Source organism: Bubalus kerabau, chromosome 19, assembly GCF_029407905.1.
Source record: "Bubalus kerabau isolate K-KA32 ecotype Philippines breed swamp buffalo chromosome 19, PCC_UOA_SB_1v2, whole genome shotgun sequence".
Lineage (NCBI taxonomy): Eukaryota > Metazoa > Chordata > Mammalia > Artiodactyla > Bovidae > Bubalus > Bubalus kerabau.
This window is the reverse complement of record NC_073642.1, coordinates 22,907,162-22,931,485: the sequence shown is the minus strand read 5'-3', so window position 1 is coordinate 22,931,485 and position 24,324 is coordinate 22,907,162. Positions and strand designations below refer to the sequence as shown.

Here is a 24,324-nt window from a genome sequence, read left to right as displayed (position 1 = left end):
TCCTACTGTACAGCACAGGGAAATCTGTTCAATGTTATGTAGCAGCCTGGATGGGAGGGGAGTTCAGGGGAGAATCAGTTTAGTTCAATTGCTCAGTCATGTCCAAGTCTTTGTGACCCCTGGACTGCAGCACGCCATGCTTCCCTGTCCATCACCAACTCCTAGAGTCTACTCAAACTCATGTCCATCGCGTTGGTGATGCCATCCAACCATCTCATCCTCTGTCATACCCTTTCTTTCGGAGAAGGCAATGGCACCCCACTCCAGTGCTCTTGCCTGGAAAATCCCATGGACAGAGGAGCCTGATAGGCTGCAGTCCATGGGGTCACTAAGAGTCGGACACGACTGAGCGACTTCACTTTCACTTTTCCCTTTCATGCATTGGAGAAGGAAATGGCAACCCACTCCAGTGTTCTTGCCTGGAGAATCCCAGGGATGGGGGAGCCAGGTGGGCTGCCGTCTATGGGGTCGCACAGAGTTGGACACGACTGAAGCGACTTAGCAGCAGCAGCAGCAGCTTTCTTTATGGTCTTTAGGGGAGAAGAGATCCACGTAGACGCATGATTGAGTCACTCTGCTGTGCACCTGAAACTGTCACAACATTGTTAGTCGGCTCTACTCCAAAATAAAAAGTTTAAAAAAATTCTGAATCCTCAGATATGTAATGCTAATAATTAACAATTAAATAAAAAAAGAACATAGGCCCAAAATGAAGTTACTTTTTCTAAGCCCATGTCACCAAGCCAAAACTTAGTACCCAACCTAATTGCAATTTCAATCTCCTGCAGGAATGTCATCTTAACCAGTCTTTTTTTAAAAAAATATTTTATTTATTTATTTGGCTGCGCTTGGTCTTTGTTGCTGCGCAGGCTTTTCTCTAGGTTGTGGCAAGCAGGGGCTAGTCTCTGGTTGTGGTGCGCCGACTTCTCTTGCTGTGGAACATGGACTCTAGGGCACTCTGGACTCAGCAGTTGCAGCACGTGGGCTCAACGGCTCCGAGGCATGTGGGGGTCTCCCTGGACCAGGGAGTGAACCCGTGTTTCCTGCATTGCAGGCAGATCATTTGCCATCTGAGCCACCAAGGAAGCCCTTGACCAGTCAGTCTTAAGAATTTGATGAATTCTTGGAATTTCTTGGTCAACAGCAGTGTGGTAATCTGCTTAGGAGATTCCTCTGATCCCCTAAAGGTCATCCACTTTTTTCCTGGTCACTGCCCCTTTTGTCTATAACAACCTTGCTCTTTCTGCAGCTCTCTGGAGCTCCTTTCTGGTTTCTAGATGGAATGCCACTTGATTCATTCATCGTTGAATAAAGCCAGTTTGATTTTTAAATTCACTCATTTGAATTTTGTTTCTTAACAACATCATCATGTTCTATAAAGCCACTGAAAACCCTGAATTAGCAAATACAGGACCATTGCTCTTACCAGAAATAGGTTAGGTTCCTTGGGGCCTCTAACCACATTTTCATCAATCCATCAATTATATATATATGGCCTTCTAGGTGGCGCTAATGGTAAAGAACCTATCTGCCAATGCAGGAGACGTAAGAGACACAGGTTCAATTCCCTGGGTCAGAAAGATTCCCTGGAGGAGGGCATGGAAACCCATCCAGTATTCTTGCCTGGAGAATCCCATGGACAAAGAAGCCTGGTGGGTTATGGTCCACAGGGTCACAAAGAGTCAGACATGATTGAAGGGACTTAGCATGTATGTATGCATCAACATATAACCTTGTTTTGTGTGTGTTTCTATTTAAAGTCACCTTATTTAATATATATTTCTTACAAATAATTGAATGCATGGTCTTTCAATGATTTAAAAGCAAGACTTTGGAGGCCATTTGTGTTGTGTGGGTTCATTTGCCAACATCCATGTAAAACAAGTTAATTTCATCAGCATTGTAAACTTACTCTTCCATATAACCCTTTTCCTGTATAACATTTAGCAGGTTTTTAATAAAAAATTCTACCATAGCCTCCTGATCTGCAGAGCCAGGCTTGCCTGAAAATTTAATATTTTTCATGCCCTTACTGCCTTTTGAAATATTTGAGCCAGCCAGCACTTGCTGAGAAGATTTAATATTTTCCTGAGTCAATGTGACTATAAATTTCTTTACCTTTCAAACCTCACAACAGTGCTGTCAACTGAGCTATTTTATTGCTCGTCATCTCATGAATCTATAAATTTAGTCCTCTTTTCTGTAACTTCATCACACACTATAAATGTTACTTTAGCACTTTTTGGAGCAGCCTCATATACAGGTCAGCTAAGTTTCTCTTCCTTGTAGGTGTAAGGTATTGCTGCTTCATTAGCATGGAACTCACAACCAAGAACACTGTGACTCATGCCTGAAGGAAGCTTACCTAACACATACATTTTCTCCATAAGACACGTTCCAGCCTTCTGGATCCTAGAAACACCACACAGCACTTCAACACTGCGTTTGGGAGTCATTTAAAAAATGAAATCAGGAGACTGTCTCAAAACGGCAGAGTAGAAGGACATGCAGTCATCTCCTGCAACAGCACCAAAATCGCAACTAGCTACTGAACAACCATTGACAGGAGGACGCCAGAACCCACCAAAAAAAATACTCCACATCCAAAGACAAAGAAGCCCCAGTGAGATGGTAGGAGGGGTGCAATCACGATAAAATCAAATCCCATACCTCCCAGGTGGGTGACCCCCAAAACCGGAGAACAATAATGCCAAAGAGGTTCTCCCACTGTTGTGAAGGTTCTGAGCCTGATGTCAGGCTTCCCAGCCCGGGGATCTGGTGAAGGGAAATCAACAACAAAAAGCACAAAAATACAACAACAAAAAAAGTGGATTAAATGAAACACACAAAGGATATTTGTTTGCAGTATGAGAGCTGAAGCTGGAGGCAGAGCATGGTCTTGTTCAACCTCAGCTGGAACACACCCGTCAAATGACTCAAATTTTTTGCAGCTCTGCACATGTCTGCAAATGACCCTAGAAGTGCGATGAGCATTGATGTTGGAGTTACAACTAATTTTCAAGAGTAGGTAAATTTTCAAATATGGAATCCATGGACAACGAGAATGGATTGTACCTAGTAAGAACAGTAAGATCAGACTTCCCTGGTAGCTCAGTGAATAAGAATCCACCTACCAATGCAGGGGATAGGGGTTTGATCCCTGGTCCAGGAAGATTCCACGTGCCATGGAGCAGCTAAGCCCATGTTTCATAACTGCTGAGCCTGTACTCTTGAGCCTAGGAACCACAAGAGAAGCTACCACGATGAGAAGCCCACACACCGCAACAGAGAGTGAAGCTAGAGAAAAGCCCAAGCACAGCAAGAAGACCCAGCTCAGCCCAAAATACATACATACTTTTTTTTTTTTAAAAAAAGGATAAGCTATGTCAGTATGTATTTGCATAGCAGGATGCCCCTGGGATGTTTTTAAGCGAAAAAAGAGAGTTACAGAACAATATGTACAAAGGTTAAAAAAAAAAAGTGACTGCTTATACGGGCCATGCAGGTAACATAAACGGTGGAGTGAACTAAGGGAGGACATCTGGGAAGAGCGGGGACTAGGAAGAGGAGCGCTCACCCCACCTGCAGCGGGCAGCCCACTGCTCAGCAATAGTCAATTGTTTTCAGGCAGAAGTAGGCACCCAGTGATGACTTATCTTCCAGGTTTTTAAGATTTTCATGAACTATCCCAATTTAAAATGTTGATGACTATTTCCAGTTTTCTTTTTTTTTTTTAATTTATATTATTTATTTATCTGGCTGCACTGGGTTTTATTTGCAGCTTGTGGGATCTAGTTCCCTGACCAGGTATCAAATCCAGACCCCCTGCACTGGAAGTGCAGAGTCTTAGCCAATGAACCACCAGGGAATTCCTCTATTTCAAATTAAAAAAAAAATTATTTGTGAGTCAAACAAAACCCATTATAGGTTATATTTGGCCTACAAGACTGTGTTCCCCAGTGTGTGATACTATGTATGAGAAAAGTACACATATAAATAGGAGAAAAAAGGTCTCACATTCACTAGACCATTGACAACTGTTACCTTGGAGTAGAGAAAAAAAATAGCATTGTTGAAGGCATGGAGTAGGTATTCAGTTTTTCTATATTGTTTGAGACCTTGGCCACGGAAGTACAGTAATGTATTATCTACTTTAAAAGGAAGAAAAGGGTCCTGTGAATTAAAGGCCAAGGAGTAATCCATGGTCACTGAGATTGTTCTCTGTGTTCTCTGCCTTAGACTGCAAACATTATATTTCTAACTTGCTTTTTTGGGGGCCATGCTGTGTGGCATGTGGGATCTTAGTTCCCAAACCAGGGATCAAACCTGCACCCCCTGCACTGTCTTAATAGTCCGTGGATCACCAGGGAGTTCCCTCTGACTTGCTTTTTCAGTTATCACTGTTTTACTTATTTAGGGAATGTTTGTTTTCAAGGAATGGAAACCCACTCAAAATAGCTCTAGAACGGGACTTCCCTGGTTGCCCAGTGGTTAGTACTCTGTGCTTCTAATGCAGGGAGGTAGCAGCAAGGCAAGTGCAGGACTTGTAGCGGCACAGAATCTGAGTCTGGTACAGATGACAACACCACCATGTTTTACTCACTCTGAAATGCACACATATTACCTTTTAGTATCACTGAAATCAGGATGTATCTTAGAGTTGACAACATATCAGAGTGTAACTGGCAGTTTTATTCCCTTTCTCAGTAGTACATAAGTGGCAGGTTAGATGAAATATGTTAATTTCTTTAGGTTGATGTATATCAATACGTCCCTTGGTACCTTGGGCTCAGAAATGTTCTCACAGAAGAGGCGCTCCCACCTCCTATGGGAAATACCTGTAACAAGGAAAAGGGATTAGCGAATTCATAAATCAGGGAGGTCAAATCTCCACTATCAATAATAAACTTTTCTTATGGTTAATATGGGGCTTTCCCAATGGCTCAGCTGGTAAAGAACCCGCCTGTTAATGCATGAGCCACAGGAGATGCAGGTTCAATCCCTGGGTGGGGAAGACTTCCTGGAGGAGGGCATGGCAACCCACTCCAGCATTCTTGCCTGGAGAATCCCATGGACAGAGGAGCCTGGTTGGCTACAGTCCATGGGGTCGCAAAAAGTCTGACACAGCTGAAGTCAGTTAGCATGCATTCATGCGTGGTTAATATGACCATTCATTGCTTATGCAAGAGTACTGGAGTGGATTGCCATTTCCTTCTCCAGAGGACCTTCCCAACCCAGGGATTGAACCCGGGTCTTTTGCATTGTAGGCAGACGCTTTACTGTCTGAGCCACCAGGAAGTTCTTTCATTGCTTATAGGTATCAGTAACTGCAAATGTTTGTTAAGCTCAAGTGCAAGGTGTGAAACAGAAGTTCTTTCATGTGTCCATGATGGGTAATAGCTTTAATGAAGGCAAAACTCCATGCTAAAGATTAATAAATACCTCATCAGCTTTGATGAAAGAATTGTCACAGCATGATTCGACTCTCTCTTTTTTTTAAGTGTGTATGAGAGTGTTTAACCAGTATGTTTCAGGTGCGTGTTTATATTAATATCCCAAATTGTGATGCTCTAAAATGTAGTCTTGATTTCTAAATCCTCACTACTCAAAGTGAAGTCCTTGAACCAGCAATATGGGACAATACTTGGGAGTCTGCCAGAAATGCAGAACCTCAGGCCCTACTGAATCCGAATACGTATTTAAAATACAAGCTCCAGGACTTCCCTGGTGGGCCAGTGGCTAAGACTCCACGCTTCCAATGCAGGGGGCTTGGGTTAGATCTTGGTCAGGGAACTAGATACCACATGTCACAAATAAGACCTGATGCAGCCAAATAAATAAATATTTAAAAAAAAATAAAATGTAAGCTTCAACATCAACTGCTGAGTGGATAAACAAAATGTGGTGTATCTGTGGTATGCGTGTGCGTGTGTGTGTGTGTGTGTGTTAGTCTCTCAGTCTTGTCTGACTCTTTGACACCCCATGGACTATAGCCTGCCAGGCTCCTCTGCCCATGGAATTCTCCAGGCAAGAATACTGGAGTGGATTGCTATTCCCTTCTCCAGGGGATCTTTCCAACCCAGGGATCAAACCTGGGTCTCCCGCATTGCAGGTAGATTGTTTACTGTCTGAGCCACCAGGGAAGCCCTGGTACAACCATACTGTGGATTATTATTCAGCCATAGAAAGAAATGAAGCTTTGATATATGTTACAACATGGATAAGCCTTGAAAATATTATGTTAAGTGAAAGAAGCCAGGCAAAAAAGGCCACATATTGTATGATTCCCTTCATATGAAATGTCCAGGATAGGCAAATCCATAAGAGAGAAAATAGATTAGAGTTTGCATGGGGAATGGAAGAAGGGAGGCATTGGAAGTCCCTGCTAATGAGTAAGGGGTTTTTTGGGGGATGATGGAAATATTTTCGAATTAGGTGGTGGTGATGGTTGCCCAACATTGCGAATATACTAAACCCCACTGGGTTGTACACTTAAATTTTTGGAATGTTACATTACATAAATTTTTATCTCCAAAAAGTTTTAAAAGTGAAGCCACATCACCTGCAACCTTTAAAAAAAATCATGTGTTGCTTCCTTTTGTTCCCACAGGATAGGAAAATAAAATGCTGCTTAAATCATTGTGTTAAAAAGAAATGCCATCTGATATTTATTGTTCCCCAAGTAGTACAGCTTAAAAATCTTTGGGATTTATTTTATATCATCCATGTAAGTGAATGTAAAGTAAAAATTCCCCTATAATTAGAGTGCTGTTGTTAATGTCCTTGGAGGAAAAACAATCAAAATAATAAGAGGTGTTTAAAAGTAAAATTTTAAAAAGCTATCTCCCCAGATGATTCATATATATGTTCAAGTTTGAGAGCATTGCTCTAAATCCCGTCTCCTAGACTACAAGACCTTAGAGTCCTTCCACACCCTCACCCAGGAAATTCTTCCCTTTTTTCCATAATCCTCAGATATGATACTATTTCTCTTGTTTTGCACATCCCACATCCTCCTCCTCACCCTGGCCTGTCTGCAACGGCCTTGATTCAGAGAGCTGCTCCACCAGGAAGCATCACTATCACCCATGGATTAAGAGAGGACCCGCACAGTGATAAAGAATCCACCTGCCAACGCAAGAGACACACAGGAGAGGGTTTGATCCCTGCATCAGGAAGATCCCCTGAAGGAGGGCATGGCAACGCACTTCAGTACTCTTGCCCAAAAAACGCCCATGGACAGAGGAGCTTAGCAAGCTGCAGTCCATGGGGTTCCAAGGAGCCGAACATGACTGAGTGACTGAGCACGTACGCACGCGTGCACACACACACACACACACACACACACACATCCTTGCTCCAGGGCTGGGTTGCATTGCTTCACCTGTGCCCTGAAGAGAACTGCCAGTGGCCAAGATCAAGGTCAGCCTCTGTGGAACACAGTTCTCTCCTTTTCTTGGCCTACTGTAATGCAAGAAGAAATAAAGCAGACACCACACTATTCCTTAAATTGTCTGCCTCGCTTCTTCTCCTCCCCAGGCAACTGTGAGTCAAAAATCTCCTCCTTTGAATAAAAAAAGAAAAGACACCTGATGCCCACACACTTAAGAGAAAAATGTAGTAAGGAAAGAAAGGAAGGAGCCACCTATTCTCCCCTGAGATATCCAAACTCTAGCTTCTGCCCAGCCAAAATTTCCTATCACACACACACACACACACACACACACACTGATAGGCAGTAAGATATCAACAATGGTTTTTTCATGGGTGATAGGATTTCTCTCTTCTTTTTATTGAGCTACATTTCTAGTGTTTCAAATCATTTTTCATATTACTTACATACCCATACAAATAAATAAAAGTCCTTTGTTAGAGGAAATAAGAAACTCCCCATGGTGATGGAATATATGATTTCAACATGCATTTTTAAATAGAGAGTTTCTGTCTTGCAGAAGTTAGCCTCTGAGGGTCACAAAGCCCTTCTCAGAAGGTTCACAGTGCACAGAAAAGTCTTTTTATAAGGGTTGTTGGGTTACCAGAGACAGGAAATTAAGTTGGTTCCCAGATCTTGGCAGGGGGGTGTGGTGGGGAGGCCCTCTAGAAATCTCGGGCTTCCCTTCAGATGAGGACATGCTGAACTCCATCTTTAGTAAAGAGGGGGTTCTTAAGAGAACTACCCCATTACTATATATACCAGTTGGTGATAATCCCTGGTTATCACCTGATTCTTTTTATCACGTAGACCTAGGCATTAAATGCTTTCTTTTGAATTTCTACCAAGGAGCTGAATTGGTTAATTATCCTGGAAGTGATTCGGCTGAAAAGGGTTTAACTTTTTTTTTTTTTTACTACTTTTTATTATTAAAAAGGATGAAAGTTGCTCATTTCATTTCTAATTTTATTATCTTTTATATGAGTTATCTGAACCTTTTTCACTTAGTTTAAATGGCTCATTCTAAAACATGGCATTAAAAAGTTAATGTATTCATTGAGGAATATTTAAGATACAGATGAGCAAATGTTTATGTGTTTATACATGTGTGTTTGTGTGTCTACACATGCTTGGATATTTTTTAAAATAGAAATGGTGCATTAGTGGGGAATTTTTAAATTTTGAGTGCCTAGGGACCTTCCCTGGTGGTCCAGTGGTTAAGACTCTCTATTTCCTATGCAGGGAGTGAGAGTTCCACATGTGGTGTGGCCAAAGCAAAATTTCTTTAAAATAATGATTAAAGAAAGAGTCAGGGTCAGGTGGGGGGGAGGCTCATGAGGGAGGGGATGCACATATACTCATAACCAATTCCTGTTGTTATACAGCAGAACCAACACAACATTGTAAAACAGTTATTCTCCAATTAAAAATTTAAAATAAGAATAAAAACCATCAGAGAAGACCAAACGAAAAAAAAAATTTGAGTGCCTGAACTTTACCATTCAAACTAGCTTAGTCAAGAAAGGACTATTTACTGACTCATAAAAGAAACCTTCAGGGTTATTTCTGGCCTCAGTAACCAAAGACTCAAATATTCTCAGGGCTGCCTCTGGGCTTCTGCTCTTGGCTTTCCTCTCTCCGCATTCACCCCCTTCTCTCAGAATGCAGTTGGGCTGGTGAGAGGCGCCACTGCCCTGCAAACTCACATCTTCTCATTTTCAATTCCAAAGAGGGAAAGGTCTTTCCCTTTTGGTTTTAACTTAAAAAGTCCCAGGGAAGATCCCTCATAGGCTCAGCTTGGGTTACTCGCATGTTCCCTGACAAATTGTCATGTGAAAAGTGACCCAGTACTGTGATTGCCTCAGGGCTGGTCAAGTGCCACCTCTAATCCAAACCCAGAGACAGAGGTGGCCTAATAAGGTGGCAGTTCCCATCTGAACCACTAGGTGCTGTTTTCTAAAGAGAGATTGGGACTCGGGTGGTAAAGAAACCACCCGCAACGCAGGAGACCCCGTTTCTATCCCTGGGTCGGGGAGATCCCCTGGAGAAGTGATAGGCAACCCACTCCAGTATCCTTGTCTGGAGAATCCCATGGACAGAGGAGCCTGGCGGGCTACAGTCCATGGGGTCGCCAAGAGTCGGACACAACTGAGTGACTTTCACTCCCTTGTGGTTCAGTGGCTAAGACTCTGAGCTCCTAATTCAGGGAGTGCAGGTCTGATCTCTGATCTGGGAACTAGATCCCACATGTCACGACTAAAAGGGTCCCACGTGCTGTAACTAATACCCAATGCAGCCAAATAAATAAATTTTTAAAAAAGAAAGAAAGAAAGACCAGGTGCCATTGCCCATGGAAGGATAGCGTGCTGGTAGACAAATGACAAATGCTACATACAAACGGGATTATATTTTAATAACTGTGTTGTCACTCATAAAAAAAATCAATGATAATAGCATTTAATGACAGAATAGTATTCTATTCTATTCTGGAATGTAAACATGACGATGGAAGTGACCATGAGGACAAGAGCCACGCACTAAATTTGGCAGAGCAGGAAGACAGAAGATGTCAGGATCCTTTTTTTTTTTTTTTAAGTGTTTGGCCTCACCGTGCGGCACATGGGATCTCAGTTCCCCAAATAGGGATCAAACCTGTGCCCCCTACATTGGAAGTGTGGAGTCCCAACCACTGGACCACCAGGGAAGTCCATGCCTGGGTCCTTGATGTCATCCTAGACTTCCTGCACCAGCCCTATACTTCTTGATACATGAGAAAAATAACCCCTGATTTGGCTAAACCACAGTGGTCAGGTTCCTCTTACCCATGGCCAAGTGCAGTTCCTTATAAACAGATTTCCAGGCAGCCACTAAAAGTAGGCTAGGGAATTTATCATGAGTGAGGAGGAGGGAATGATGATAAGAACCCCAGAGAGGTTGAAAGGGAAGCTGAAACATGGAAAGTACAGCCTATTTATTTTTTGAACCATTAAAGGAAACTGACTCATAGAGCATCCACGAGGCAGTTACAATAGGTGGAAATGGCAGCCATAGGTGAATTGAGCAGAAAGAGGACTAGAGGTAGCACTGAAGGCTTCTCTGATGCTATGAAGCATGAAGGGTTTCAGAAGTCCCTACGAGCTCCCAGTGAGGGGACTGAGGTAGCTAAAGCTAGGAAGCATCCCAAGGGACCGAGACTCCTGGGTAGTAGCCGAAGAAGGCAGCAGAGAAAACAGAGCTTCAGGCTTGAATGGGTCAGGCAGGGGTGCGACCAGTACAGAGGCCAAAGCAGACATGTGGTAAGGTGAGCTGTGCCTCATGGGAGTGAGCAGGAGCCAGGGAAGGTCAGGTGGAGAACCAGGGTCCTTTCCCCTTGGACCGAAATAACATCTTTGGAAGAAGAAGTGGAGGGAAGAACTTTGGAGGAGACAGTTTCAGAGGGAGTTTGAATTTCAAATTGACTAAGATTTACCCCAAACTGGCTTTGTTTAAACCCAGAAGAGACTGTTAGCTGGTAAGCTGAAGAACTGAGAAATCTAAGTTTAGTTATGTGGAAGAAAGCCTCTTAATGAAAGTGAAAGAGGAGAGTAAAAAAGTTGGCTTAAAGCTCAACATTCAGAAAACTAAGATCATCTGGTCCCATCACTTCATGGGAAATAGATGGGAAAACAGTGGAAACAGTGTCAGACTTAATTCTGGGGGGCTCCAAAATCACTGCAGATGGTGATTGCAGCCATGAAATTAAAAGACGCTTACTCCTTGGAAGGAAAGTTATGAGCAACCTGTATAGCATATTCAAAAGCAGAGACATTACTTTGCCAACAAAGGTCCATCTTAGTCAAGGCTATGGTTTTTCCAGTGGTCATGTATGGATGTGAGAGTTGGACTGTGAAGAAAGCTGAGTGCTGAAGAATTGATGCTTTTGAACTGTGGTGCTGAAGAAACCTCTTTCGAGTCCCTTGGACTGCTAGGAGATCCAACCAGTCCATCCTAAAGGAGACCAGTCCTGGGTGTTCATTGGAAGGACTGATGCTAAGGCTGAAACTCCAATACTTTGGCCACCTCATGCGCAGAGTTGACTCATTGGAAAAGACCCTGATGCTTGGAGGGATTGGGGGCAGGAGGAGAAGGCGACGACAGAGGATGAGATGGCTGGATGGGCATCACCGACTCAATGCACATGAGTTTGGGTGAACTCCGGGAGTTGGTGATGGACAGGGAGGCCTGGCGTGCTGTGGCTCATGGGGTCTCAAAGAGTCGGACATTGAACGACTGAACTGAACTGAGTGAAAGTGTTAATCACTCAGTCGTGTCCAACACTTTGCGACCCCATGGACTGTAGCCCGCCAGGCTCATCTGTCTATGGAATTCTCCAGGCAAGAATACTGGATTGGGTTGCCATTTCCTTCTCCAGGGGATCTTCCTGACCCAGGGATCAAACCTGGGTCTCCTACATTGCAGGTGGATTCTTTACCATCTGAGCCATCACAGAGATACTTAAAAAAATTTTGTACATCTCACTCATAGTGAGTACATTGTGTACATTGTGACCACACCCCACCCCTAATTTCCCCATACATATAGATCTCTACTATAAGTTTCCAAAAGGGGTGTCACAGGACTTTGAGATTAGTCATGATGAAAATGTCTTAACATTGGTTTTAGACTTGTGACAGCCACAGTGATTCCTCCCCGCCACCCCCACCCACCTTTGGCTGTGCTGGGTCTTCACTGCAACATGTGAGATCTAGTTCTGTGACCAGTGATTGAACCCCAGTTCCCTGCACTGGGAGTGTGGACTCTTAACCACTGGCCCACCAGGGAAGTCCCTCAGTGATTCTTGCCTCCTGGTGTTCATGTGCGTGTGTAGTCCTCTCCCACTCTGTGCCAGGGGTGGCATATCACTTCCAAGATCAGGTTAGCTCCTCTTCCTAGCTCTCCTAGATCACTCACTCTGGGGAAACAAGCTGCCGTGTGATGAAGACAGGCCTGTCTAAGGAAACCGCTGGATGAGTGATCTCCGAAGCAGGTTCAGCCCCAGTCAAAACTTCAGATAACAGCAGCTCCAACCAACATCTAGACAGCCGCCTCATGAGAGACCCTCAGCCAGTGACACTCGGCTAAGGTCTTCTAGATTCCCGACTCACAGGAACTGTAAGATACTAAATGTTGTTTTGGGGACTTCCCTGGTGGCTCAGTGGTTAAGAATCTGCCTTCCAATGCAGGGGATGTGGGTTCCATCCCTGGTTGGGGAACTAAGATCCCACATTACCAGGCAACTAAGACAGAGCCACAATCAAAACCTGATGCTGCCAAATAAGTAAATATTAATAAATGTTGTTTTAAACTACAAAGCTTGGGGGTAGTTTGTTATGCATCCATAGAAAACAAATATAATCCCTCTCTTAAACATTTGTTATAGCACCTGCCGAAAATCTTTCTCCACGAGATACTCTCACAGCTTCCCTCCCCTCCTCTTAGCCACGCTCAAGCACCCAGATCCCATCAGGCCACGGTCCTCTCTCCAAGTGGCCACCTGCGGCACATGGTCTCGTTTCCTCTACTGACTGCTCCTGTGGACACCGAGTTTCTCTGCTCTCCCAATCCTGTCTTCACTTTTTCTCCACATATCTGATGATGGTAACTAAAAGGCTTCGGCACAGGGCTTCCCTTGTGTCTCAGTGGTAAAGAATCCGCCTGTCAATGCAGGAGACACAGGTTCGATCTCTGGTCTAGGAGGATCCCACATACCTTAGAGCAACTAAGCCTGTGTGCCACAACTGTTGAGCCTGTGCTCTAGAGCCTGGGAGCTGCAACTACGGAAGTCCGAGCACCCTAAAGCCCCTGCTCCACTGTAAGAGAAGTCACTGCAGTGAGAAGCCCACGCACTGCAGTTAGTAGATCTTGCTCACGGCAACTAGAGAAAGCCTGCATGGAGCAACAGAGATCCAGTGCAGCCAAGAATAATAAGTAAATAAATTATTTTTTAAAAAAGACTGGGGCAAAAGAGACAAGTCAGAGGAAGAGAGAAGGAAGAGGCAGGGGATAAGCGTCAGCCAGGTTCTGTGGGTCTTCCCTCAACTTCCCTTCACACTCCCTACTGATGAGAGAGTTAAGGAATCTCCCCCCATCAATGGCAAAATACAAGAAAGACCCCTGAAAGGTCGAGAGGTGCCTTTGGTTCTCTAGGGCCTGAACTGTGCTCCAGCCCCATGAGTCCTAGAAAACTCTTGGTATCCTGGATGTTCCCTGCTGTTGCTGAAAAGTAAACCCAGACATTGGTTTATAGTGGACAGAAAGCTCTAAACTGCTATTGTGGTTACCTTGCAGATGACTACAATTATGTTGCAGATACTAACTGAATCCCTCTGGTTAAATGAAACAAAGAAGAAAAGACAGAATATTAACTTCGTATTTTCGCGTCTTACTTGGCTTATCTCCCCTATCGGGGCGTGAGCTTCATGAGAGCAAGGACCATGTGTGATTCCTGTGGGTAACCACAGTGTTCTTGAGCATAGAACACTCCCAATGAATATTTGTTAGAAGACGCATCATGCATGTTTGCTGGAGAATGGTTGAATTAGCATCAAAGGTGTCTTCTGCGGTTAGCTCATTGGCTCGTAATTCTCAGCTTTTTACAGTCCATCACAAAATGTACTTTTCCTTTTTTTCCTATCCATTGTTATCTTTTTGTCATTACTATTTTAAAACCTGAGGTATAGTTGATTTACAATGTTGTGCCAATCTCTGCTTTACAGCAGTGAGTCAATTATATACCTATACACATTTTTTATACCTATATATATTCCTAAATGGGCTTCCCTGCTGGCTAAGACAGTATAGAATCTTCCTGCCATGCAGGAGACCAGGGCTTAATCCCTAGGTTTGGAAGATCCCCTGGAGAATAGAATGACAACCCACTCCAGTGTCTTGTCGGAGAATTCCATATCCAGAGGAGCCTGCTGGGCTACGGTTCATGGGGTCACAAAGAGTTAGACATGACTGGGTGACTAAAACTTTCACTTTCACATATTCCTATATATATATTTGTTATATCTAATATACCTAGTCTTTTCCATAATGGTTTATCACAGGATAGTGAATACAGTTCCTTGCACTACAAAGTAGGACCTTGTTGTATATTCATTCTAAATGTAATGTTAGTAGTTTTCATCTGACAATCCCAAACTCTCCCTTGTCTGGACTCCCAAGTCCATCCCTCTTCCTTCCCACTACCCGTTAGCAACCACAAGTCTGCTCTCTATGTCTGTGAATCTATTTCTGCTTCAGGGATAGGTTCATTTGTGTTATATTTTAGATTCCACATTTAAGTGACATCGTGTGGTATTTGTCTTTCTGACTTACTTCACTTAGCATGATATTCTCTTGATCCATCCATGTTGCTGCAAATGGCATTGTTTTGTTCTTTTTAATAACTGAGTAGTATCCCATTGCATGTACATAACACATCTTTAGCCACTCATCTGTCTGTGGACACTTAGGCTGTTTCCATGTTTTGGCTGTTGTGAACAGTGCTGCTATGAAGATAGGGGTGCATGAAGCTTTTTAAATTACAGTTTTATCCAGGTATAGTCCCGGGAGTGGATTGTTGGATCATATGGTAATTCTGTTTTCGGTTTTCTGCCGATGTACTTTCTTTTCTTAAAATTGCAGTGAAACAACAGAGTAGATAGGCATACCTTTTCATTGTAAGGAAAGGCTTTCATTATTTTTTAGGTAGTCCCCGCCTCCCCCACACACCCTCTACACTGGCCCCCAAGTGAACACTGGTTCTCAGATAAGATCCAGGAATCTCCACCGTTTGGAACCCAATACCACATTTCCTAGAATACTTGACGCTGTCGCAGGCTTCCTCTGGCTATAACGGAAAGGAGATTCGCCTTAGAATTGTGCTGCTAATAGAGGAAAGCAGAAAGTCTGTTTTCTACTTAACGGCTCCTGACTGGGGTCTGTTATGTCCAGTCTGAGTTGGCCCGGAACTTGGCGACGGGACACACCATTCAGGCTCTGGCCGCCCCGGGTTAGGGCGGGGACCCGGCAGAGGAGGCTGCACCCCAAGGTCGTAGCGCCGAGCTGCTCCTCTCTCTGGAAGGCTAGGTGGCAGAGCGCGGGAGATGCCGTGTTTGGTACCGGGCTGCTCTGCGCCAGTCAGGTGAGGCCCGGAGGTTCGCATCTTCAGATCCCTCTCTGATTATAGTCCTTGGATCCCCTTCTCAGCTCCGAAGAGGCGGTCCTAGCGACCAGGTAGCTCGGGAACTGGGTTTAGTATACTTGTCACCGCTGGGAACCCGGCTTTCCGGGACTCCCAATCCTTTGAGGTCTCGCTCAGAACTACATTTCCCAAAAGGCTCCGCGGTGATTGAAATCTCTCTCAGCCTATGGACGGGGAAGACTTCTCGGCCTAAAAGCTGAGAGGCCAATGGCCAGAGGACGGGGGCGGTGTTTTCCGGCTGCTGGCTGCCTTGCCGGGCGTCCCACCTGTGTCCCCACAGCCCTGTCACGAATCCCGGTCGGGTTCTGGGCAGAACCGCCACGGCGTAGCGGGCCGGCTGCTTCTCGGCGGTGGAGGACCCTCGCTCGGTGTTCCATCCGGGGTGGGCCCGGGGGCGGTGAGTGATCCGGGGAAGGAGACGGCGGCTGCAGCTTCGGAGCTGCTGAGGGGCGTGGATGGGGCTCGCCCAGCGCCCCGAGGTTGTCCCTGCCGGGTTCCTGCGCTCGCTTTTCAGAGCCCACGGGTCTTGCTGAGGAGTGGGAGAGGTGGCTGCACTTTTCTCTGCCGGCGTCGGGATAGCTCATCCTCTTAGTCTTTTTTTCTTTCTTTCTTTTTTTTTGCTCCTCGGTGATAGTCTTCTGGTTTCAGTTTAGCTTTGCGACTCACTGATCGCTGCACCCGGATTAGGGCCTGCAGCACCGCGAGGGAGGAGAATGGGTCTCGGTCCTAGCCATACGGTCATGTTCCTATTAATAAACCCAGTGAACCAACTAGTGCTTCTCACAGTGGCACTTAGTCACAGCACCACAGGCTCTAGGGCCTTTGAGGTCACCTGAGGTCACCTGTACAGGGGGCAACACACTGGGTGGGAAACAGCGTTTATCTAACCCTAAGAGTTCTCCATCCCGTGTCTCTTGCAGAGGGGCCTTGCTGTGGGTCTGTAATGGATGTAGAAATAAACTGTTTGCTCAGGCTCATGACAGTGTTCGCATCCTAATGACATTTTTTTTTATTAAGGTTTTAAACCAGAGAGATGACATGTATTCCCAGTACATTCTAAGTGGCCAGTAGCAATGTCTGTAAATGCATCAGTGTTCCCAGGAAAAGTGTTTGTGTGTTCTAGTAGTACCAGGTGCTGCGACAGGTAAGACAAAAGATGAAAGAGTCAAACTTCCTCACCCCAGTCTAGTCCATACTCCACTGAAACGCAGAATTCTTTGTAGCAGATTCAGCTTGCTAACTTGTATTTGTTTCTATTGGAAACTCTTTAAGTGGAAAAATGAACAAAAACCCCAACATTATCTTATATATATTTTTGTGACTCCTACTGCCTTACAGCATATTGATTACTGAATGACTTAATGATTCATCCAGTAACCTGACCCTCTCCCCACAGGTAATTTCTTCATGATACTGATGTTGGTTTTATTAATGTCTTAATGATTGTTTTCATCCCCCAAATATTTTGTTTTATGCTTATCCCCATTAAATTTCACTTAATTTTACAGTTTATCCATGTTGTTTTTTTCAATCCATGTCTTTTGAGTCCCACTTCTGACTGCATTAAACCTTGAAATAGAATGATACCTAGGACAGTTCCCTTTGGACTTCTGCCCAGTTTAGCTCTTGAAATTGACACTAAATCTACAAGACAAGAAAAGTCAGCCTTTCTCATAACTAATCTAAGTCTAATTAAGTCCGAAATCTCCTAGCTGAGGAAAATGTCGTTGGAGAGAATCCAGTGCTTTCCAGAAATCAAGTTATACCTACACACTCCCCTCTGTTTTTCTTGTCCATTGTGGACAATTTCTTCCTCAAAACAGTCATGTCTTCAAAAGAGTGAGGGTTCTACAGATGTGTTTGGAGGCCCAGTCCTCACTTTGTGATGAGAAATTTGGCCACAGGAATGATTATGTAAAAACAGAAAAGAAAAGCATCCCTTCTATTGTTGACAGCATTTGTTATTGTTGTTGTTCAGTCTCTAGGTCGTGTCCAACTCTTTGCAACCCCATGGACCGTAGCGTGCCAGGCTTCCCTGACCTCCAGTATCTCTCTGAATTTGCTCAGATTCATGTCCATTGAGTTGTTGACGCTATCTAACCATATCATGCTCTGCTGGCCCCTTCTCCTCCTGCCTTCAATCTTTCCCAGCATCAGACTCTTTTCCAATGAGTCGGCTCTTTGCATCAGGTGGTCAAAATATTGGAGCTTTAGCTTCAACATCAGTCCTACCAGTGAATATTCAGGGTTGATTTCCTTTGGGATTGACTGGTCTGATCTCCTTGCTGTCCAAAGGACTCTCAAGAGTCTTCTCCAGCACCATAATTTGAAATAATCATTTCTTCAGCACTCAGCCCCCTTATGGTCCAACTCTCACATTCATATGTGACTAATGGAAAAACCATAGCTTTGACTTTACGGACTTTTTTCAGCATTTACCTCAGAGCTGTTCTGGTTGAGGGGGTTTTTGTTTGGGTGTAGTGGTGGCTGTCTTTTGGTTTTGAGATAATGGTGAGAATGTCTAGAGAACTCTTGATGCATACTGAGATCTCTTGCTTTAGGAACTGATGACCCTCAATGATGTGGCTGGGGACTTCAGGGACAAGTGGGTTACCTGGACACTGTTTAGAGAGTCCTCTTCAGGGATACCACCCAGCACAGATACAAGAATGGGCTCTCAAAGGGTAAGGATGCAATTTTCCTTCATCTTAGCTTTATTAATATAATTTTTAAATTTTTTGGTTGTGCTGAGTGGCCTGTGGGATTTTAGTTCCCTGACCAGCGATTGAACCCATGCCCCCAGGCAATGAATCTTGGAGTCCTAACCATAGGACCACCAGGGAAGTCCCTTTATCTTAGTCACTTTGAGAGGGCCCAGATCTAAGTGGTCTCTGGGGATGTTGGTCTCTTAGAGCTCCAGCTCTCTGTGAGAGTAATTGTCACCTCGCTGGCAGAAAAAGAATGACTTCTATTTTTATGGCACTTAGTGGTTTTCAGATTTCTTTGATATTTTTCTGATTGATATCTTACCATAACCCTTTGATATATGTATTTTCATTCCCCTTTTCCAGCTGAGGACCCTGAGACTGAAAGTTAAGTGGCAAAAGTGAGCCCAACCCAGGTCTTTGTGGAAAAGGGAAGGTGCTCTCCCCAGAGTTTTTTTCCCATCACTTAAACAAACAAACTGACCCCTCCAGTGCTCTTTCTAAAATACCATGGGAATTCTGCCTTTTTTGGGGCTGTACCATGAGGCACACAGGATCTTAAATCCTTAACCAGGAATCGAACTCATGTCCTTTGTGGTGGAAGCACAGATTCTTAAACACTGGATCACCTTCTTTCTGGGATGTCTCTCCTCCTTTCTGCTTTGAAAGTGAAAGTGAAATCGATCAGTTGTGTCCCACTCTTTGCTACCCCAGGGTCTGTAAGCTACCAGGTTCCTCCATCCATAGGATTCTCCAGGCAAGATATTGGAGTGGGTTGCCATTTCCTTCTCCAGGGGATCTTCCCAACCTAGGGATCAAACCCGGGTTCTTTCTGCTTTACTTCATATCTATTACACAAGTAATATATATTCACTAAAGGAAAAGATAAGCAAAATGAAAACAAAAGTCATCTATGAAGAGTTATGACTCTTCCAGCCATTTTCCTAAGCATATATACAATTAAAAAAAAAAGAAAATAAAAATGATTGGGATCATACTGAATATTCAGTGGTATATCTTACTTTCATACACAATGTACTGTGAATATATTTTAACAATAATATCTGTACATTACTTAAAGTAACTACTTAGTATTTTATTGTATGGAATACAGTAATTACATTAAATTGAACCATACATGTGACTGTTTTTGGACTATTTTTAACCTATAAACTGGCAATTTTGGATGGCTCAATCAAATGAAATTATTTCTTTGTTGGGAGCTATTTGGGTCATTTTAAATTTTCACCAGTATTGTGATGAGGCTGTCTTAACTTATTGTCTTTTTTAAAGTCTTGTTTATTGAAATAATTAGTTAACAGTTAGCTAATATGTATATTTTTTGCACAGTGTCCTTGTTTGTTTACTTTTGTTCACTTCTTTAGACTCTCTAGAAATTTCTGGGTTTGAGAATAGATACATTTCTAAGATATTTGGTATTTTTGCCAAATGTCTTCCAAAAAGACTGAATCAATTTATTTATTCCTGTTAGCATTATATCAAGTGTATATTTCTTCATATTTTATCTATCATGGGGGGTATTGTAATCTAAGAGTGTAGGTAAAATAATAGTGATAGCGAACATTTATTGAGGACTTAATCATTTAATCCTCATGACAACTCTGTAAGGTAGGTCTTTTTAATTAAATTTATTTATTTATTTTTGGCTGTGCTGGGTCTTTGTTGCTGCACAGACTATTTTCTAGTTGCCGTGCAAGGGCTTCTTGTTGCAGTGGCTTCTCTCGTTGCAGAGCACGAGCTCTTGGGCTCTCGGGCTTCAGTAATCATGGCACGTGGACCCTAGAGTACTCCCGGGCCCTAGAGTACAGGCTCAGTAGTTGTGGGCTTAGTTGCCCCTCAGCATGTGAGATCTAACCCCCAAACCAGGAATTGAACCTGTGTTCCCTGTATTAGTGACTTTAGAGACATAGTAGTTCCATGGCATGTGGGATCCTCCCAGACCAGGGGTTCAAACCCATGCCTCCTGCATTGGCAGTCGGATTCTTTACCACTGAGGCACCAGGGAAGCCCTAAGGTGGGTTTTATCATTATCCCTAGTTTATAGATGAAGACACAGAGACACAAGGAGTTTAAGTAACTTTCCTGAGGTCACACATCTAGTCAGAGACATAGTTAGGATTCAAATTCAGACAATAACACTCTTGAGTTTACACCTCTTTACCTTTATACTGTATTCCCTGTGTGTCATTGTTTTAATTTGAATTTCTTTGGCTAATGATGAGTTAAAAGTTTTTCACATATTTATAGGCTGCTTTATTTTCTTTTGTGAATTGCCCATTCATGTCCTTTGTCCCTTTTTTTTCTCTACAAGTGTTTGTCTTTTTCTCATGGTTATATTGACTGCTGCCCTTCTGGGAAAATTTAAAAACCAAACATTATAGTTAACTTCCTTGATTCTTTCTAAGGGTGAGGTCATGGCGGCTTTGTTTTGATAAAGTTATCTCTCCATATGAGTTTAGCCTTGTGCCTTGAGGGATGAGTTATTGTGCTTATTCTAGAGTTTCTATCACCCAAGTCTGATTTTTTTTTAATGGGAAGCAAAGAGCTTTTTCTCAGTCTCTTGGGGAGATCACCCTGTTTTATCACGACATCATGGCTGCCCTTTTCATTTTCATTTATTTATTTTTGGCTGCACTGGGTCTCTGTTGCTGCACACAGGCTCCTCTAGTTCAGTGCACAGTTTCCTCATTACAGTGGCTCCTCACTGCAGAGCACAGGCTCTGGAGCCAGGGATCGGTAGTTCTGGTGCACTGGCTTAGTTGTCCCGCAGCATGTGGAATGTTCCCCAAACAGACCAGGGATCTAATCTGTGTCCCCTGTATTGGCAGGTAGATTTGTAACCACTGGACCACCGAACATACATGAGAATTTCCTGGGGTGGTCTCCTGTACCTGGGGAAGAAGAGGGGTTTGCATTTTCTCAAGCCTTATATGATGGCTGAAATTAACATCCTGTGTTCACCTTCCTTATAGGATTTCGAAACCAAGTGTAACCTCCCAGCTGGAGCAGAAAGAAGAGGCATGGGTCCTACCACTGCAAAATTTTGAGGCAAGGAAGATCCTGAGGGAAAGTCACACAGGTGAGATGTGTTACCTGGTGTGTGGAAGTCTAACATTTCAGCCCTTGTTTAGTTAAGGAATTTAGAATGCTGCCCTAGACTTTTTTTTAAAAATTATTTATCTTTGGCTGTGTTGGGTCTTCATTGCTTCATGTGGGCTTTCTCTGGTTGTGGCGAGCAGGGGTTACTCTACTTGCGGTGCATGGGCTTCTCATTGCAGTGGCTTCTCTTATTACAATGTGTAGGCTTTAGAGCTCGTGGGCTCAGTAGTTGTGGTTCACAGGCTTAGTTGTCCTGCAGACTGTGGGATCTTCCCTGACCAGGGATTGAACCTGCATCCCCTGCATTGGCAGGCAAATTCTTCACCACTGAGCCAGCAGGGAAATCCTCCCCTAGACTTTGTTCTCGCTATTAGAAGTTTAACTTTGACTTCTGGACCATCCGTCATTGACCAAATAAGGTCTTCATTTAAATTAAACATTTCACTTTTGTCTAGACTCTAACATCATTGAAAAAAGTTGCCCAGTTCTGACAATATGTGTTTTACTCTTGATATCAAGGTCACCTCAAGGTTCATTGGACCATCTTAAAATAAAAAGGGCTTGGGAATTCCTTATGTCATGAATGGGAAGCTCAGTGATCTTCAGTGAACTCTTCAGGAATCAAAATGAGAGTAGTCAGACTAAATGTCATCTGTTGCAAAAACACTAATTTTAATCTTCTTGCTGCTTTCTGCTGATCTTTCCTGATTGATGTTTAGTCGCTAAGTCATGTCTGACTCTTTTGCAACCCCATAGTCTGTAGCCTGCCAGGCTTCTATGTACATGGAATACTCTAGGCAAGAAAACTGGAGTGGGTTGCCATATCCTCCTCTAGGGGATCTTCCTGACCCAGGGATTGATCCCGAATCTCCTGAATTGACAGGTGGATTCTTTACCACTGAGCCGCCAGGGATATACTCTTCAGGAATCAGAATGAGAGTAGTCAGATTAAATGTGGTCTGTAGCAAAAATACTAATTTTACTCTTTCTTGCTGCTTTCTGATGACCTTTCCTGATAAGTAATAACTTCATCCTGTGTTACTCTGTTAACTTTTCAGAATTTAAGAATCAGGTGGTACAATTCGATCAGGACGTTTCCGAAACGGCAGAACCATGTGGAACATCCTTAGAAGGGGCCAATAAAGATATTTCTCCTCCTCCTAGTTGGGGAGGAAACTGGGAGAGGGGTCTTGAGTTAGAAGGGCAGCATGGAACCCTCCTGGGAGAGGGTCAGCAGGGGCCCTTTTCACAGGAGAAGGAATTAAACAAGCTCCTGGAAGGATATATAGGAAAGAAGCTGGTGTGTGCGGAATGTGGGAAAAGCTTTAACCAGAGCTCCTATCTCATAAGGCACCGAAGAACCCATACTGGCGAGAGGCCCTATAAGTGCATGGAGTGCGGGAAAGGCTTCAAACAGAGTTCAGACCTCGTCACCCACCGCAGAACACACACAGGAGAGAAACCCTACCAGTGCCACAGGTGTGAGAAGAAATTCAGCGACAGCTCGACCCTCATCAAACATCAGAGAACCCACACGGGCGAGAGACCCCACCAGTGCCCCGAGTGTGGGAAGACTTTTGCACGGAAACCACACCTCACAGTGCACCAAAGAACCCACACAGGGGAGAAGCCCTACATGTGCCTCCAGTGTCACAAGAGCTTCAGTCGCAGCTCCAATTTCATCACCCACCAGAGGACCCACACGGGAGTGAAGCCCTACGGGTGTCGCGATTGCGGGGGGAGTTTCAGCCAGAGCTCGGATCTGATTAAGCACCAGCGAACCCACACGGGAGAGCGGCCCTTCAAGTGCCCCGAGTGCGGGAAGGGCTTCCGAGATAGCTCTCATTTTGTGGCCCACATGAGCACTCACTCGGGAGAAAGGCCCTTCAGCTGTCCTTACTGCCACAAGAGTTTCAGTCAGAGCTCGCACCTGGTCACGCACCAGAGGACACACACGGGCGAGAGGCCTTTTAAGTGCGACGGCTGTGGGAAGGGCTTTGCCGACAGCTCTGCCTTGGTCAAGCACCAGCGGATCCACACCGGAGAAAGACCCTATAAATGTGGTGAGTGCGGCAAGAGCTTCAACCAGAGCTCCCACTTCATCACCCACCAGCGGATCCACTTGGGAGACAGACCCTATCGCTGCCCTGAGTGTGGCAAAACCTTCAATCAGCGTTCCCATTTCCTCACACACCAGAGAACGCACACAGGAGAGAAACCCTTTCACTGCAGTGAATGCGACAAGAGCTTCCGGCAGAAAGCACACCTTTTGTGCCATCAGAACACTCACCTGATGTAGGAAATAGTCTTAAATGCTTCTTTTCCTCCCTTCCAAATTTCCATCGCTGTTAGCTTTGTTTCTGTTTTTGTCTTGGCTGCGCTGCAAGGCATGTGGAACCTTAATTCCCTGTGTGCATGCTCAGTCGCTCAGTCATGTCCAACTCTTTGCAACTCCAGGGACTGCAGCCCGCCAGCTCTTCTGTCCATTGGATTTTCCAGGCAAGAATACTGGAGTGGACTGCCATTTCCTTCTCCAGAAGATCTTCCCGACCTGGAGTTTCAACCACTGGACCACCAGGGAAGTCCCACAGCTATTATCTCAAAGTGCTCCAAATAGAGAAAAGCTGAGCATTTGTAGCTCATGTCAGGCCTTAATCTTTTCTCTTTTTCTGTTTTTTCATGGCCAGGATAAACCTAGAGGGTCCAGTGTTCTAAACACAAAAGGCATTCCTTCAGTGTTTTTGACTGACTTATAGAGAAATGTGAGTTTCATGGTTGATGCCTGGTTACTAAAAGAGAAGTGAGATAAATGTAGTCATTTTATCATTGCGTGTGTG

At 44.1% G+C, this 24,324-nt stretch overlaps 1 protein-coding gene across 2 annotated transcripts; it reads left to right on the top strand.

Moving 5' to 3' along the window:
• The first annotated feature begins 15,922 nt into the window (after positions 1-15,922).
• Positions 15,923-23,936, top strand: ZNF774 (zinc finger protein 774). Of its 2 annotated transcripts, XM_055556049.1 has the most exons (5): positions 15,923-16,059; positions 16,680-16,806; positions 18,224-18,346; positions 21,361-21,467; positions 22,546-23,936. In XM_055556049.1, exons 3-5 carry the CDS (start codon positions 18,240-18,242, stop codon positions 23,784-23,786), a joined length of 1,455 nt encoding a protein of 484 aa, XP_055412024.1. In that variant the 5' UTR covers positions 15,923-16,059; positions 16,680-16,806; positions 18,224-18,239; the 3' UTR covers positions 23,787-23,936. The 2 variants fall into 2 exon arrangements, with proteins under 2 accessions (XP_055412024.1, XP_055412027.1); XM_055556052.1 differs by lacking the exon at positions 16,680-16,806 and having other exon boundaries at positions 15,927-16,059.
• The last annotated feature ends 388 nt before the right edge of the window (positions 23,937-24,324 follow it).